Raw genomic sequence first — 18,705 nt, forward strand, 5'->3', positions numbered from 1 at the left:
CTGTAATTCAAAAGCAGTGGCTCACCCTTGATTCCTCTGTCCATCTTCATTAAGCGCCTGATTAATGAATCTCTATTGTCTCCTTGTCTGACTTCAATTTTGGTTGAGAAGTGACCATTAGATGGCTGGGGATTTACCAAAAATACTGATACACCAGGCTATTTAAAAAAAAAAAAGAGGAAAATAATTTTTTTTAAAATTAAATTCATATAATCAAGCTTGATCCCAATGATGATATTACTTTGCAGGAATGGGAAACTTTGCAGAAAACAAATGTGGAATCCTACAAAGATCAGACTTGCTAAAATGTTGTTATTTTGTTTTGAGGAACTTTTTCTTCCTTTCTTCAAACTTTTTTAGAAAGAGTGGCTCAGAGAGAATAGGGAAATATAAACAGTAGAAAATAGAGATAACACAAAACTGGAAGATACCAATAAATTTACATAAAAAAACTAATTTCTCAGTAAGTTAAAAGAATCAATATAGCAGATTCTCTTAAATGGACTATTAATGGCCTAAAATAAACAATGGATCTTTTTTTTTTTAAGTACTATTTTTGCAGTACCATATCTTAAACTGTAGTACAAAGCAGTAAAAATAAAAATGATTTGGTAATGGTTAAAAAATAGAAAGATCAGTCAATGGAACAAAGCAGGGACATATACACACATAAAAATCACAACACCAAATCACTGTGGTAGCCTTGTGCTAGAAAAACCCAAAGACTACTTTTGGGGTAAGGATTCATTATTCCATAAAAACTGCTGGGAAAACTGGAAAGAGATCTGGCAGAAATTATGTTTAGACCAATATCTAAAACCAATCATATACCAGAATAAGCTGCCAATGCATATGTGATTTTGATATAAAAGGACACATAAGAAATAAATCAGAAGACCAAGAAAGAAATTTCCTTTTCAAACTATGGGTAGAGGATATGTTCATAATCAAATAAGGGACAGAGATGAAGAAGTTAAATAGATAATTTCAAAGATTTTGTATAATGCAGTTAAAATTAGAAGGGAAACAGGTAAGTAGGGGGAAAATACTAGCAGAAAGTTTCTCTGATATTTTTTTCCAAGAAATATAAGGAACTTATTCAAATTTATAGCAAAAGTTATTTCCCAAATGATAAATGGTCAAAGGATAACAACATATTTTCAACAGCTGCTATTCAAGTTATTAACAACCAAATGAAATAATTAAAGCAACTGTATTTATAATGATTGGCAAAGATGACAGAAAAAGGACATAATTATTGAAGGGGTTTCAGGGGGAAAAGGCACACTAACACATTGCTGGTGAAGCTATGAATTAGTCATTTTGAAAAGCAACTGGGAACTATATCTCAAAGTTATTAAATTGTGCACATCCTTTATAACAACACCACTACTAGGCCTATATCCCAAAAAGATAGAAGAAAGAGAAAAGGGAACCACATGTATTGTTTAACATATACTGGATTGCTTGCCACTTAGGGAAGGGGGTGAGAGGAAGAATGAAAAAATCTGAAACACAAGACTATGCAAGGGTCAATGTTATCAAATTATCCGTGCATATGTTTTGAAAATAAAAAGCTTTCATTAAAAAAAAAAAAGGAACCACATATATTAAGATATTTACAAGCAGCTCTTTCTGAAGTGACAAAGAACTAGAAACTAAGAAAAGGATGTCTTATTAATTGGGCTATGCCTAAGCATATAATGGCATATAGATGTAATAAAATATTGTTTTGCTATGAGAAATGATTAAAGGGAGAATTTCACAGAAATTTGGTTAAGAGCTGTATGAACTACTATGTGAACAATGTAGACAATAACACCACCATAGATCTATAAACATTATAAAGCAAAGGAGAACTCAGATCAACCAAGATTTCAGGATAGATGATAAAGCATGCTACTTGCTTCCTGACAGAGATAATAAATTCAAGATACAAAAAGAGACATAAATTTTTGAACATGACTTATGAGTGTATTTGTTTTGTTAAACTACGCCTATTTATTAGGAGGTTTTATTTTTTGTTTTTTTCAGTGAGGAAGAAGAGTTAGGAGAGAGAAAAAATTTTGTTAAATGAAAAATAAGACAAAATCCACTGTAGTTCAATAGATATGAATTAGTGATTGGTGAAATTAGGAGACAGTAAAGAGGATTCAATGATCAGTTCCTTCAATACAAATATAACTATAAATACTTTTTTTTAAAAAGTAAAGCACTTAAAAGTTTTCCAGAAAAACTCTTTAGTCAAGTACTTCATTTACTAAGAAAATGAGGATATTGGCAGCCTTCTAGACTCAGCCAAATAGTTTGAATCTGGATAAGTTCTTATAGGATTAACAGAAAAATGCAATACCCAAACTCATTTCATTTCTTTAGTACAGACTGCCAAAGCTTGAACAGGATTCCTATGCCTGAGACCCAAAAAGAATCTATCAATGTAGTTTACACAAGAGACCCTCAAAAAGCTTTGATTATTTGCTATATTCAGACTAATCTAAACAGCTAATGGTTCCAATTCTCAAAAAAAAAAAACTTAGTTAAGCCTTTTATTTCAATTTTCACAATATTCTTGGAAAAATCATGTACTAAAGAAAATGTTTTAGTTAAAAAATCTTAACACTAAAAACTGTCAACCATTATCTATACATTATATAAATGAAGTGAATGGAAGTTATTGTTATAGAAAATCAGAGCAACCTGGAAGTCAGAAGTCTTTGGCAATTCTAGTCTGGTTTCTATCATTAATGAATTCGATAATCTCAAACAAGTCACTCCCATATTTTCTCTTCTATAAAAAGAGGGGACTGCAATAAGATGATCTCCAAACTCCATCCAATTTAAACATGCCATGATTCTAAAGGAGGATTCCAACTTACTTCTGTTCTAAAAACAGTGAGGGGCTTCCCAGGACAGCAATCTTCTCTGATTCTATCATCTGCTTCAAAAGCAAATTTTACTTCAATGTGATCTAACTAAAGAATGAAAAAAAAAAGATAGGAATAATTATTATGGACAATTAATATTAGCTTTATCTCCAATTCATTTTGCCAAGGAACAAAAAAGGGAACCTCTATTTACTATGAAAAGATGTGTATATTTTTGTTCTATTCATGCAAATGTTGTCAACTTTGGAATCAATCATTCCTTAATATTTATACTTAAATGCTCCCTTCAGTAATGAAGCCGAGATAGTCTGTTTACCATTTTATATAAGAAAGACTGGCATCTACCCACCAAACAGAAGGAAAAAGTTGATGCAAAATTATTTTTAATCACTGGAAGAAAGCAGTAGAAATATAAATGGGATTATGGTAGCCAAAGACTAAGGAATGCCAATTGGATATTATATACAAATTTTCCTATAGAATACTACATTGAAAATGCAAATAATAAAAAAAGTTGTTTGGGTCATAAAACACCTTAGCATAACAACATTTCAGAATAATATTCAAATGGGATCAGATGACATCATATTTTATCTCTGGAGGTTCATTTGCTTCCTGCCCTTCTCTTATGGCTATTCCCTTTCCTAAAATGATGACATGCATATAAAAACACACATGTAAAACTAAAGATATTAAATATATAACAAAAGGATCAAGCTGACAAAATAATGCCTATTAAAAACAGAGAAAATAGTGTTGTGTTGCCTTTTCCTTCTTCCCAGGAACCAAATTTTATTTTTAATATCAATATTCCACCAACATTGTTATATATCCTCAAACATGTAATAACTTCAGTTTCCAAATAACTGCACATAGAGACCAATGGAAAACACATTTTAGTTGTGAACAAGCTGAAATCAATGAGGAATTGAAAAAATTACATCTTCAGAAATTTATTTTATAGGAAGAGAAAATAGGTTAGTTTCATAATGGGAGCAAAAGATGACAAGTGGATAGCCAAAACATTTACCTTCATACTCACAATGTCAGGAGAAAGTGAAGTGGTCTCTACATGGTGACACATAGAGGACTGTGGCTATCTTTTTAACCTTCTAAGCTAATCATTACAAGTTTTTCCTCAGGCAATCTTACCTCCAAGGAATTGGTTAGATATACTATGTTTTCCATAAGCACTCCCTGCTCATCAAATTCCAGTTGCAAATCCAAAACCTGAGGGCCTGTTTTCTCCAAATTTTCCTAACAAAAAAAGGCATGTTGTAAATATCCTAAAATTTATATCAGACAGCCATTCTCTCAGATGGTTAAAAAAAAAAAAACCAGAAAAAAATATTTGACACATTCAATGACAAGATTCATTCATAGCTTTCCTTCTCTAGGTTTGAATTTTAATGATTTACTGGCTCATAATAATCAAATCAGATGAAACAAGGTTAGCAAGAAAAAAGTTGAGAGGCAAAAGGCTTTCAAATCTCCAAAGTAAATAGGGCTTCTCACTATTTAGGCTGATTACATGTTCAAACCCGGAATATCTGCTTGGACAATAATAACTTATAGTTAGTCTAGCCAAGAGTTGTCTGAAATTATCCTTTCATGATTCCTATCACAAATAGGCCCTGACTTAGTGAGTGTGTACAGTTTGAATTACTGCATGTTACAGAGTCCACCTAGGTTTGAGTGTAGGAAAATTCAGACCTGAAAATGAATTGTTACTCACTGACTCAAATAAATCAAAAACTGTAAATAGGTGTTTCTTTTAAACATGAATATACCTCCTGAGTACATTCTATTTATATACATATATATATATATATATGGGCTTCTATTTAAGCCTGAGGCATCCAAAGGCCTTGGGGAGCCATGGTAGGCCACCCCTTGGACTACCTTCATGCTTGGGCTGTCCACAACCCCTGTGGAATCTTTATTCTGAGTTTCTTAGAATGTCTAGAATCTGTCACAGTGTGAAGCACAGCCTCCCTCATTCTTAGGATAGTTCTATATATAATGGGTTTCTGAGTCACTGAAAAAGAAAAGGAACTTCCAGATTACATAAAGTGTAAGTAATACTTCAAGGCACACACACACACACCAAAAAAAAAAACAAATTGAGTACTCAGATAAATCCATTCAATTGTAGGGTAAACCCAATACAACCAAAAATCTGTCAGGTTAACTAACTTTCCTTATCTGGGAAGCAAAAACCTTGCTACTCAGATATTAATTTTGTATTATTTGATTGCATATTCTGAAATAGAGATGAATAGCTAAAATATTTGAATTTATCTGAAAGCAAAATTGTTCCTGAGCACTAACTATGGACCTGCTGTATTCCTGAGTCAAGGTTTCAATTTAGCATTCTGTGCTCTAAATATTTTCCTGATCGACCCAGTAATGAATTAGAAGCTAATCTTCTATTTTCTATTCAAACTAAAAATTCAATGAAAAAAGTTTTGTTCTGTTCCTACATATTATTCCAAACATCAATTTGTTGATATGTTGAGTTCCCAGTCAAAGGACACATGTCTGAATCCTGGGGGGCGGGGGTTGGTTGAGTATTTTTTTTCCCATCCCTTAGCCATGTAATGTTAAAAAAAGCATTTCACTTCTCACTTCCCATCTGTTAAATGGGGGGGGGGGGGGGGGGGGGAGGGGCGAGAAGGGGGTGTTTGACCTTTTGAGTTCTTTTCCAGCTCTAAATCTATAATGACATACACAGACTAGATGGAAATTATTACTGAAATATTATGAAATAGATTAGATTCTATTTCAATTAGGCACTAAATTCAATTAGTCACTAAATAGTGAAAATTTTTAATGTCAGTCTCTAAAACTATTTCATTAGACTATCTCAATGTAGTTTGCCAAAATTTAATGTTTATAATGAATACCAAAAGAGGATTATTGTCTCAATTAAATTCACTACAATAAACATTTATTAATCACCTTCTGGGTACAAGGCACAGTTCTGGCCAAAAAAAAAAGGGGGTGCCAGCCACTGGAATATAAAGATAAAATATGGAATATAAACAAAACAGTCCCTGCCTTGAAGAAGTTTATACTTTTCATATACATGCAAATAAGAAAACACAAAGCATAGCTCAACATTAATACCAATGAACCTATGTAGTCTTCATACATGTTCACACATCTGGCAGAGAGCCCAACAGCAGGACCAGCAGTCTGTAGAGCCAATTAGCTAAGAGCAGCCCAGTTAAAGGGAAGTCAATTGATACTTGTCAGATACAGGTCACAGCTAGACTCTGTAATCATTTTTGAAGGTTGGGATCTTAAAGACCACTTCAAGAGGTACAGGCTTAGATAATATACTTCATTCTAAAAGACAGAAGGACTCCCCACAATTGTAGGATAATACCAATGTCTCTGGGAGCTCTCTGGGAGGGGTCATTTTGGGGTTTGACTAAACTAGAAGGATCTAGAATCTTAACTATGAAGAAACCTTATAATCAAAGTGATCACTGTGTACTCCCCCCAAGCTAAAAGGTATTTAAATGACCAAATAGTTTACCACTTAATCTAATTTGTTGCATCAGTATTTACCACTACTCAATGGGAGACTGTTTTAATTTTTCTGGCAAAATATATCATTTTCATTATTATTAATTTTAGTGATAGTTAATGATAATAGTAATAATAGTCCACTTTCATATAATCTTTAATCTCTTCAAAGCATCTACAAGATGATTTCATTTTATTTGATCCTCACTATAACCCTATGCAGTGCTATCATTATCCGTATTTTACAGATGAGAAAATAGAGGCTGAGTAGTTAAGTGATCAAGTGATCAAGCCAGTAAATGTCTGAGGGAGTATTTGAACTTCCTGACTCCAAGTTCAATATTTCATTCACTATATGTCACCTGTTGATCAACTGTTGTAACCCCTAGCAAAAACATTTCAACTCTATTATACAAAGACTGCTTCCCATGTCAGAAAAAGAGACGAAAGGAAATAAGGGAAGAAAATTGCCTGGAGGTTATTTATTCTGGGAATGTTTCCATCTGCATGGCCTTTTCTTCCTCTTTACAGCTCTTCCTAGTCAACTCTCAAATGGCCATCCTGCTCTATCTCTTCCATTGCTTACCTTAATCATGGCAACAAATGGCATCACTTTCTTCATGTACTTCTTCAACTCAGGCAAATTGCCCAGTTCACTGGCAATTATCTTATTATCTGGAAGTTTGCCTTCATTAGCCTAAAACATTATAAGAAAGGAAAATAAAAGGTGAATTTTCATTTTTCACAGATACTGTTTACCACTAATGTTTATGTTACAAGAGACTCTCAATTCTATACTGACATACATGATGTTCAGAAAACACAAAGCACAGCTCAACATTAATACCAATGAACCTATGTAGTCTTCATACATGTTCACACATCTGGCAGAGAGCCCAACAGCAGGACCAGCAGTCTGTAGAGCCAATTAGCTAAGAGCAGCCCAGTTAAAGGGAAGTCAATTGATACTTGTCAGATACAGGTCTGACATAAAGTTTGGCAACATTTTCATTTCTTTTTTTGTTTCTGTCAAGGACTGATTTCATCAGAGTAGGGAGCTCCCCTCTGCTCAGGTTGGCAGACACTCTGCAACATACCAAATTTGAGAGTAGCCTGGAGCACTGTGGCTTTTGACTTGCCCTGTCACATAGTCAGAGTGTACCAGAAGAAGGAAGGACATGTTTCTGAAGAAGAGTAATCTCACAACAGGCTTACATTTGACAGATAGTGATTTCTATTCAAAGAATAAGAGTGATTACTTTTAAAACTTTAACCACAAGACACATCAAAAAGAGCAGGTCTCTAGGGGTGCAGCTGCCATCCCCAGCAGCCCTCTGAGAGCTGCAAAGAAATCTAACATCAACTAAATGAACTTTGGTCCAAAAAGCAAGTGTGAACTGAATTATGTAGCAGAATCTAAGAGTTCATATAAGAGATTTCTCTTTTCTCAAAACTCAGAAAGTTCATGTTCTCTAACAAGAGGAAATGGGTTTGTGAAGGGAGAAGAAGGGAAAATCATGTTGCATATGGAGTGTTCTCCTATAATGTTAATACTAGCAGACAGTCTTTCTGTGTTGTTTCTAGACAAAAAAATTCTTGACTTGGCAGCCAAATTAATCAGAAGTTTCTCTGACCCTAGTTTAAGGGTGGGGTTCAAATGATGGTCCCATATTCTCTCATAAAAACCATCCACACTTGTGCTCCATGATCAGCTTTCAGAAACACTAGATTGCTTCCATGCTATGATGAAACATCAGAATGGGACCATGGGACCTTGGTGAAAAGGTATAGTATACACTGAAAAAATCCTCTAATTAATTAAGTGTTTAAATAGAATCATTTCCATGTCCTCAAAGATTGAAAGACATACTTAAATCAAATTGGTATGCATTTGTACAAGGAGTTACTCTACTTCAACACATACAATGTCAACAATCTCTCTAGATTCTGAAGTAATTTCTGAAGTTTTTCTCCAAAAGGCAAACTGTAGATGTTCTTAAAAATGATGACAATATAAGTTCTTGATCTTTGTATGTGTGTAAAAAAATGAACAAAGACACTGCAGAAGTACAAAGTAATGTTCACAAAAATCATATATTCTGAAGACTTCACTTTAAACCATGAGTAAATTTAAGCAAAAATCCTTGATCCCTCACATTAACCAATCTTCACGGGAAAAAAGAGTGGAAGGAGATGAAGAGAGGTTGAAATTTCAGATATTAGAGGAGATTTGCTTTTTTACAAAACAAAAGGGGTGAGAAGTATTTACCTGAAATTATACAAAAGAGTAATAATGTTCGTTAATGCTCTAGTTATTTTTTATTCCAAATTAAAAAGAACACTAAAAAGTAATCACAATATTTTCCTTCACTTGTTAATGGATTTGACATGAAAATGCATTTTGGAGAGGGTTAAAAAAGAAAGAAGAGATCCTTTCCTTTTACTTGTCACCAAAAAAAAGTGCCACAAGAACTTTGAAATGGTACCTTACAATATACAAACTAAAGTAGATAAGAAAGAAAAATGACAAATATGCTAGAAAGGCTACAAGAAAATAGGTAGACTAATGGACTTTTGGGGCAGAATCAGAAGAACAATTTATACAATTACAAAGCTATAAAGAAAAACAACTTTGATTAAAGAACCCTCATCAGCTAGAGTATACAGTAGATAATGCATAAATTCAAATTTTGTCTCAAGATACTGTGGATCTTGGACTTCTCTCTGCCTCTGTTTCCTTGTATGTAAAGATATAAAGAATCTATCACCCAGCACTATCGTGAGGACTGAATGAGATAATATTTGGAAAGGGCTTAGCACAGTGCATAGAACATAGTAGGTGCTTAATAAATGCCTGTCTTCTTTTCCCTCCCTTCCCATTTAGATCATCATAATTGAGTACCTAAGACTTCAGAAAGCTTATAAAGGAACAGGCTATCCATTTTCCTGACAGAAAATCTGAACTCAGAGTATAGACTTATTTTTAGACAAGGCCAATAAGAATCTGTTTTGCTTAACTATGCATATCTGTTACACAGGTTTGGTTTTTCTTTCTTTTCCAGTCGGAAGGCTGAGCTGGGAAGGAGAAAAGGTGACTTTTTGTACATTTGAAAAAAATTAAATCAAAAAATATACTCTAAAGACTAATGGTTCAATAAAAATGAGTTAACAAGTAAAATGCTTTGTAAACCTTAAAAAAGGAGATTACAAATAAATTTCTCCACTCCAAATGTTCATATGGACTATCTGTGTCCAAACTGTGGTAGAATGTTCTGAGACTGTATTAGTTTGATCAGCCACAGTAGGACATATTTTGACTCCAACACAAATGATATTATTTTGGATATCTTCAAAAACAAAGGACAACTAACAACTAACTAACTAACAAGTATAAATATGTAGATATAGCTATAGACGCTAGCTATCATTATTAAATAACTTTATCTTTATAGCAATCTAACTTTTCAAATTAAGTTCAAGATATTTATTAAAATTCAAATTTAACAAAGCTAACTATATCAAATGAAGCTCAGCCATTAGACAATTTTATATATAATTAAGAGAACTGTCTAATGCACACTGGCTTAGTACATCAAATTCTGAAAGGCTAGATGATGTATTCAGAATATTATAAGATAGCATGTGCCACTTTTACTGACTTTTTATAAGTAATTAAATTACTGGGACAAATATGTTCCTACAGATACACAATCTAATTTTTTCTATCCTAGAATGAATTTGAGTCATAAATGTCAAACTCTAATAACCTGAAAAGTACCTTCTAGTCCTATTTAGAACACAAATGAAAAGAAGGGTGATTCTTCCCCAAGACAAACTATATAGGAAACACATCATATGTTTGCTATTTGCTTTTCAGCAACCTTGTCTAACTCAAATGTTTTCACCCTGGAGCTTTACTAATTAAAATAAAAAATCTGTTTAAAAATACAATAAAGATTTGAAAAAATCCATTCTTCTTTGATCACTTAAGTCATATTTTGACAAGCTCTTCACCTTCCCAGCACAGCCCTCCTTTTAAAGTGCACCTGGTTATTTTTGTGTCTGCAACTATTCCTATGAAAAAAACAAAAATATATTTCGTACTACTTCCACTTTATTTTGCTCTCACATTTTGATGAGAAAAAAAAAGTTATGGGTGATTTTTCTCCCTGAGGAAAATTTGGTATAGGCTTAAGTATTAAGTTTCCTTTAAAATGTTAATGAAAAGAATTTGAAAGAGCTGTCATATTTAATAGCTATTTATTTGACGGAGCCAAACACATTTTACAGCCCTCCATTCCTGCAGGTAATTATGAAATTAAGCACTTCTTTTTAACAAACCCAAGACCAGAAGTTATAATCTTTCAAGCATAATAAGGTTGTAAGACTGTATGAGCCTTCAATGTTCTAGTCATAACAAAGAACTCAAAAGGAAAAGCTCATTATTTCTCTTCATAGTTTTAACTAAGAAGAATTACAGAGAGGAAAAAAAGTCTCTTTAATAACTATCCACAAAACTCTGTTGAATTTTTGTTTGAAAGCTTCCAAAGTCCTAAACACCAGAATCTTTTAAATTGGCATTAAATGGAGAGCTGATAAAGTAAAGCAAAGCCCACTCTCCAAGAAGTGGATCACAGAAGATTTTCATCTCTCTCTCTCTCTCTCTCTCTCTCTCTCTCTCTCTCTCTCTCTCTCTTTCTTTCTCTCTCTCTCTCTCTCCCTCTGTCTGTCTTGCTCTGTCTCTCTGTCCCTCTCCAGCAAATAAGAAGAGCACAATAAGAGCAAAAATTTATCACTATGAGAACAAATCTGACAATAGAGAAATAAACATATCAAAAAACATCACCTCAAAGTGACGACGCAGAACTGACAGAGTGGTGTGTTGCCAAGGTGGGTAATTCTTCGCCACATAAATGGTGCAATGAGAAGGCTTCTGGTGTGGCTGCTTATCAACCTTCTACACATGGGCAGGAAAAGGAGAAACAATCACTTCTAGTTTAATAAAAATGAAATATCTTATCCCCTTCCCTTTTACAGTTAAAGAGATAAATATACAGCATACTTTTTTTTTTTTTACAATAGAGATTTTCCAGTACTTTTTTCAAATTAATTATTTTACCTTTCCTTTGGCTGGCATCATATAGTTCTTTAGCCGTAGTCTTAGTTCATGAGCTACTTCCATAAGGTACTGTGAGGAACGTATCAAGACTTCATCAACAGGACCCGCCAGTGGCCATACAGCTTTCATAATTGAGTCAGGCTTTTATTTTTTAAAGAAAAAAGGTTCAGTGAAATTAGTTAACACCTATCAACCAGAATCTACCATAGTTTCATAGTAAGATTTTCATCAAGGATATGCCTTCAAATCTTATTTTGATTCAAATCCACACACTTCTTCAGACCCTAATCTAAAATATTCTCAAACCACACTATGAAGTTAGACTCTACTTTTCTAATTGAAGGTCAGTTTTTTTACAATTGCATTAATGTCCACACACATATGCTCACTTGCAAAAAAAAGTATATTGTCTTACTTTACCTAAATCTAATAGCTATTATATAAATTATTATTACATGATAATATGATATTATCATATTAATATACTTAGTTCTTAATGTATGACAACTAGGGGTACATAATAATTAACACATTTTTATACTGTCCATGTACTGGGAAGAATAGTAAGATTATGCAGGAACCATTAAACCAGTCACCCTATTTAAAACTCTAGTAAAAATAACTAGAAAAAATTAACAATAGAAATGCTAATATATACTTGTATATGCACTTTTAAATTATGCCCCAAGTTTTTACAGAAAACAAGAAATTTGTACAGAAGCTTAATACATATGAATGGTCCATAAAAGCTAGACATAAAAGCTAGTCCACAAAGGCCTATCTGTTTAACCTGTCAGGTAAACCAAAGAGTACTAAAAATAATAATTGCGTAAACTTAAAATTTTACTACATGCATGGTTATGTCTACATTAGAGCATATTCTAATATGGTTAAAAATTAAATGTTATATGTTTAACATATATAGATTACTTGTCATCTAGGGGTAGAGGGTGGAGGGAAGTAAGGGAAAAAAAATTTGGAACACAAGGTTTTGCAAGGGTGAATGTTGAAAATTATCTATGCATATATTTTGAAAATAAAAAGCTTTAATAAAAATAAATAAAATATAGTAAAAAAAAAAAAGGTGTTAAACAACATAAGGATGAGCACATAAACTTAAAATACTTATGTCTTAAGTGTATAAAGAAAAATTATATGTCTAAACATTTCACATTCCAACTTATCAGTACCTATTCTGTTGACTCTGACACTTATTTGTAAACAATTGATTTTCTTAGTGTTTTTAATGATATGCTATTTAATGGGGACAAATCAAAACTTCCTAGTAGATCCTAAATGTATACTTTAAATTATGAAAGTACCTTTCCCAGAAGCATCCAGACATGTTCACATACATGTGGGCAGATTGGAGTCAAGAGGAGAGTCTGAACTTCAATAAACTGGAATACCAGGTCTCTGTGCATTCCTTCTATAGCTAACTCACGATATTTATCTTTTGCTGCCTGAAAGAAGTAAAGTTTACCATAGCAACTGTTAAACATCTTTAAAATAAAAGTCAAACTTCTTTAATTGAAGACAAAATGGCATTCAATGAATGAACAAAACTTTAAATCTTAAAAATCCTTCCATAAGAGATTATTAAATGGGCTTTGCTCATTTTTAAGCCCTATAAATAAATGAACATGAATCTATATAAAAGGGATATGTCAATTTTATGCTAACTCTGAAGGAAAATAATAAAGTGTAAGATGTCTTAACTGTTAAGGCATAAAAGACATATTACAATTTTAACTATCTATTAGATAGTTCTGCTAAATGGTACATGAGATAGGTAAAAGATATCACAGACCAAGATAAAAAGCAATAAATACGATGTATTATTATGCTCAACACTTGACCCATTTAATCACATATCAGAAAGACAAGTCATCCAAATAAAAGATCAAAGTGATACATTATGAAGTAGCATTTCAAATGAAGCTCAATTTGGTTTTCAGGCACAATTCTCAGACTTAGTGAGATGCTGACATCTAATGGAAAACTCGAGAAAATGCTTGGTTTCAAAATTAATCTTGATAACGTACAAAAACCTTTGAAACTATCTTAACTGTTCCTTACTTGAAAAAGTTTTCAATGAAAGCCTACCTGTTTTTCAGATTTATTTCATCTCTTTATGCTCTACTTCACCATTATAGACATATCATAAAGGTTAATTATTAAAAAATTATAACATATCTGAGAGTTGATAGAGATGATAGATTTAATAGAAAACTAACTCCAATTTACCAAATGTGCATTCGAATAAAAGGGGGGAGGTGCATACACACACACACACACACACACACACACACACACACACACACACACACACACAAAGATGCAAAGGAAACAACACTTGTAAGTCTATACAATTCAGCTACCAAATGACACATCTATAGAATTTAGCTACAGTAGTAATACCTGAAATTCAAAAAATCCCGTTTTCAAAGCTTCCTTAAACATCATCTTCTCATAATTTTGCTCTGTTTTCACAATTCCTGCATTCATTTCACTATTGAATATTAAATACAAAATGTGATTAAAGGGCATAAAACAATTATAAGGAACTATTATATGTACTAATAAACAGCAATGTCAAAATACAAACAATACTAATTGTTTAGGAATAATAGTATCTCTTTTATATTCATTAAAATCTGCTGCCATGTAGTCTCCTGGCAATCTAACAACCCTTAAATTGGGCAGTTTGCCTAATACTATTTATGGCTCCCATTCCTTCAGGATAGTACATGTTGTATTTTTTCCATTTATTTTCACCTTAACTCATATTATTTCTTTTTTCTGCAATATTTCCTTCCCTCCCTTCCAATGTTTTAGAGTTAAATTAAACATAACAACTTAATAACACATGGTAAAGTACAAAATGTTTTGGATCCATATGTTACCTGGCAAAGACTCGATCATTAAAAGTGCTAGCAGGACCACTTCTTAGGCTGTCCCAATTGGCAACCATTTCCTTCACCCACTCCACCCAGGTGTAAAGGCGGAGAATACCTGCATCTGCCATAGCTTCCACAAAATTAGCATCTTCAACAGTGTCACCAGCATCAGCCAGAGCTAGGCGCATTCCTGAAAAAAAATTTGACCAACTATCCAATGAACACTTACTGAATACCTGCTCTGGGTTGAGGGCAAGGTTTACACTAAAAGTTACTTTGCTGGGTTGAGATTGAAGTAATGGCAGAAATGACCATTGTCTGTATTTGAGTACATAGAAATAGGAAAACTTTTGTATGACAAAAGGTAAAAAAAAAAAAAAAATGTGAAAAAAATTTATTATAATAATTTCTGATAAAAATCTGATGTTCAAAAGCTACAAAAAGTTGATATAAACTTTTAAGAGTAAGCTTTTAGATAAATGATCAAAGGAAATGAACAGATATATTTTGAAAAAAGAAATACAAATAACTCTTTAATAATAAGAAAAATGAAAATTAAAAAACTGAGACACCAGTGCACCTGTTTTACACAAAGATAATTAAAACAATAAAGTCCAATGCTGATGAGATTAGAGGAAATAGACACAATATTGAAAATATTGATAGAGCTGTGAATTGGTATACTTTTCTGAAAAATAATTCATACTCTTTGATTTACATCTAGTACTATATATAAAGGTTGTTATTAACAAGATCAAAAAAACTTATTTCTATAAAACTATTCTTAGCATGAGATAGAATACACCTGGTCCTATGATGTCATCAATGTAGGGTGTTAAATGGAAGTTCCTTCCAGTGAGGAAAATTCTCTCCTACTGAAGACTGGCACCTTCTGGCCAGTCTTCAATAGGCACCTTCTCTTCAGTTCAGATAGTTGCCTAGAGCACTGAAAGGTTAAATAACTTGTTCTTTGCCCAGGAACTACAACCAGTGAGAGTGAGAGACAGAACTTAAACTCAATCCAGGTTTTCCTGATTCTGAGACTGGTTTTATATACATTCTATCATACTGCTTCTCTGTTTAATTATAAACCATAAAAAAAAGACATGATAATTGTTAATGGTGGGACTCTAATTAAGATGATATATTATCTGTGCCATCTACATAAATTTGTACAAACTTAAAAGCAAGAACTTTTCTCAGGCATTGTGACAATGAATGAAAATTTCTTAAATGAAGCAAAGGAAAATGATAAACTAAATGAGACCTATCTTCCTCAGCCTTAACTTGTTTCTTCTCCTTCATAAGAAAGAAAAATTATCTCATAAAATTTCAATTCAATACCCATTTTTAAAAATAATAGCTTCTTGGGGCAGCTAGTTAGTATCGTGGATAGGTACTCCTGACTTCAGGACTGATGCTCTAAGTTCAAATCTGGCCTCAGACACTTAACACTTCCTGGCTGTGTGATCCTGGGCAAGTCACTTAACCCCAATTCCCTCAGCAAAAAAAATAAAAAATAAAAATTATACCTTCATTTTCAAAGCACATATAAAGTCTTTTCAACACTCACCCTTACAAAACCTTATGTTCCAAATTTTTTTTCCCTACCTTCCCCCCAACTCCTTCCCCTAGACAGCAAATAATACAAAATATGTCAAATATATATAATTCTTCTATACATATTTCTATATTTATCATGCTGCACAAGAAAAGTCAGATAAAAAAAGGAAAAAATGAGAAAAATAACAACAAAAAAAGATGAAAGTACTATGCTGCATCCCCCACTCGATCCCCATAGTCTTCTCTCTGGGTGCAGATATCCCCCTTCAACGCAAATCTATTGCAATTGGCCTGAATCACTTCATTGTTGAAAAGAGCTATCAATACCTATTTAATGGATGCCCATTTTGTATAAAGCATTGAAGTAAAAAAGCATGGACATTGAATTAACATGAATGAATGTTAACAGATATCATCCATATTTCATACCATCCTTAAGAAATCAATTTTTAGCTAAATCTGTCCTTAATAAAATCCTGGTTTTCAAAAAAGAACAAGCAGAAGCATTTTAGAAATCGATGGTATGCATGTGCAAAAATGTTTTTAACAGCCCTTTTTTTAGTGGCAAGAAACTGAAAACTGAGTAGATGCCCATCAGTTGAGGAATGGCTGAATATGTTATGGTAACTGAATGTAATGGGAGATTATTGTTCTATTAGGAATGATAAGCAGGCTGGCTTCAGAGAAGTCTGGAGAGATTTACATGAATTGATAATAAGTGAAATGAGTAGAACCCAGAGAACACTGTACACAGCAACAAGAAGATTAGACGATGATAAATTCTGATGGACGTGACTCTTTTCAACAATTAGATGATTCTGGCCAGTTCCAATAGACTGTGATGGAGAGAGCCATCTGCATCCAGAAAGCAAACTGTGGGAACTGAATATGGTTTGCAGCATAGTATTTTCACTTTTTTTGTTATTGTTTGCTTGCTTTTTTTCTTTCTTTTTTGATCTGATTTTTCTTGTGCAGCATGACAATTGTGGAAATAAGTTTGGAAAAAGTGCACATGTTTAACTTGGATTATTCACTACCCAAAGAGAGATAAAGAAGGGAGAAAAATTCAAAACACAAAGTTTTGCAAGGCTGAAAAATGTCGAAAATTATCTCTGCGTGTATTTTGAAAATTAAAAGCTATTATCAAAATTAAAAAAAACAAATAAAGACAACAATTGGGAGGGGGAAAAAAGAAAGGAATTGGTGGTGTAAAAAGATACAAGGATAGGTAATATGAGTAGGTTACCTAAGACGGAAAGAGTGTCTTTAGGCTAATACAAACACATACACACACATGTGTGTGTGGAACCCTCACTTTATAGCATATGTATATGTATATATGTGTGTGTATACAGCATATATGTGTATATCATGTAGATATAACATGTATGTGTATATATGCATACACACATACATAGATACACATGCATATGTTATGTGTGCATGGATAAAAACATAGGTATTATAGATATGGGAAAGAGGGACTGAAAGACAGACACAGAAAATAAGTGAGAGAGAGAGAGACAGACAGACAGACACAAACTCTGATAGAAAAGATCTATTTATTGTATTTCGATTCAATCTGGACAATAGGCATTCCATATCCCCTTGTTTTTTCCTATGAATAGGTAAATCATACTCTTCTGTCATTCAGGGACTTGATGAAATCACAAAAAATTCATTCACTAATATTAGTGGAGTCTGGAGTATTTCACTATCTATAAGGAACGCTCCTTCCAAATGGACTCTGAATTAGATATTCTGAATAAGTGGAGTGGAAAATACTTTGTTGAGCAAACATTTCCTGCTTCATGTCCTGTTTAATATTGATATTCTAGAAATCAACAAACAAGTTGTTATTTGTATCAAAGAACTGTGTACAATTTTGACATATGTATGAGAGACACCTTGTTGGAGAAGTCTTTAAAGTTGTGATATGCTCAAATGAATCAAAGAGTTTTAGTAGGGGAAAAAAAAAGCAATGGAAGAAAAAACTAGTTTAAAGAAAATGTGACAAGGAATTTCAATAAGCACTGTCATACCAAAGATATTTAGGGAGGAAACAATCAAAAAGACATAAGATTAAAAGGACTTACTTTTTTTTTTTAATCTACAGAGAAGAAAACAAAAGGAGAACAGAGAGAAGCACAGACAAGCAGAAAAGTTTTGGAAACTATTGGCCAAATTTATTATATACTTTTTGTAAAAGCAAAAGAAGGGGGCAACTAGGTGACACAGTGAATAGAGAACTGGCTTTGGAGTCAGGAAGACATGAGTTCAAATATAGCCTTAGATATTTGACACTTACTAGTTATGTGACACTAGGAGTCACTTAACCCTGATTGCCTACTAAAAAAACACAAAAAATCTAAGGTGTACATCCATTCACTAACTATCCCTGAGATCATTACTTTAAAGTACAATCTGCTATTATATATACATGGTAATGTTCATTTGACTTGGTTTTTGTTAAATTCAAAATAAAAATAATAAAACAATGAGAATAACTCTTACCATCAGCTGAAAACTTGTCAATAGCTTGGGTCAGGGTGAGAAAGTTCCCTGTGGATTTAGACATCTGAAATGAAAAACAGACAAGCACTGTCTAATGAGATAATCAATATGCTAGAGAGTCCTAAAATTGATTTTAGGGTAGCATTCCTTAATTGCTTTTTCAACTATATTTTGTACAGAAGGGAAGTGT

The 18,705-nt window shown here is 32.9% G+C and overlaps 1 protein-coding gene across 2 annotated transcripts in view; it reads right to left on the minus strand.

Moving 5' to 3' along the window:
• The window catches only part of LARS1 (leucyl-tRNA synthetase 1), a 50,685-nt gene that overhangs the window by 5,404 nt on the left and 26,576 nt on the right, over window positions 1-18,705 (minus strand). For both annotated transcript variants that reach the window (XM_051978650.1, XM_051978651.1), the window contains 10 exons: window positions 18,516-18,579; window positions 14,445-14,628; window positions 13,960-14,050; window positions 12,861-13,001; window positions 11,539-11,679; window positions 11,266-11,376; window positions 7,006-7,116; window positions 4,038-4,142; window positions 2,877-2,972; window positions 26-158 (listed from right to left, as the gene is read on the minus strand). In XM_051978650.1, the coding sequence (XP_051834610.1) occupies window positions 26-158; window positions 2,877-2,972; window positions 4,038-4,142; window positions 7,006-7,116; window positions 11,266-11,376; window positions 11,539-11,679; window positions 12,861-13,001; window positions 13,960-14,050; window positions 14,445-14,628; window positions 18,516-18,579 (1,177 nt within the window). The remainder of the gene's footprint in view (window positions 1-25; window positions 159-2,876; window positions 2,973-4,037; window positions 4,143-7,005; window positions 7,117-11,265; window positions 11,377-11,538; window positions 11,680-12,860; window positions 13,002-13,959; window positions 14,051-14,444; window positions 14,629-18,515; window positions 18,580-18,705) is intronic.

This window comes from Antechinus flavipes, chromosome 2 (assembly GCF_016432865.1).
Source record: "Antechinus flavipes isolate AdamAnt ecotype Samford, QLD, Australia chromosome 2, AdamAnt_v2, whole genome shotgun sequence".
Lineage (NCBI taxonomy): Eukaryota > Metazoa > Chordata > Mammalia > Dasyuromorphia > Dasyuridae > Antechinus > Antechinus flavipes.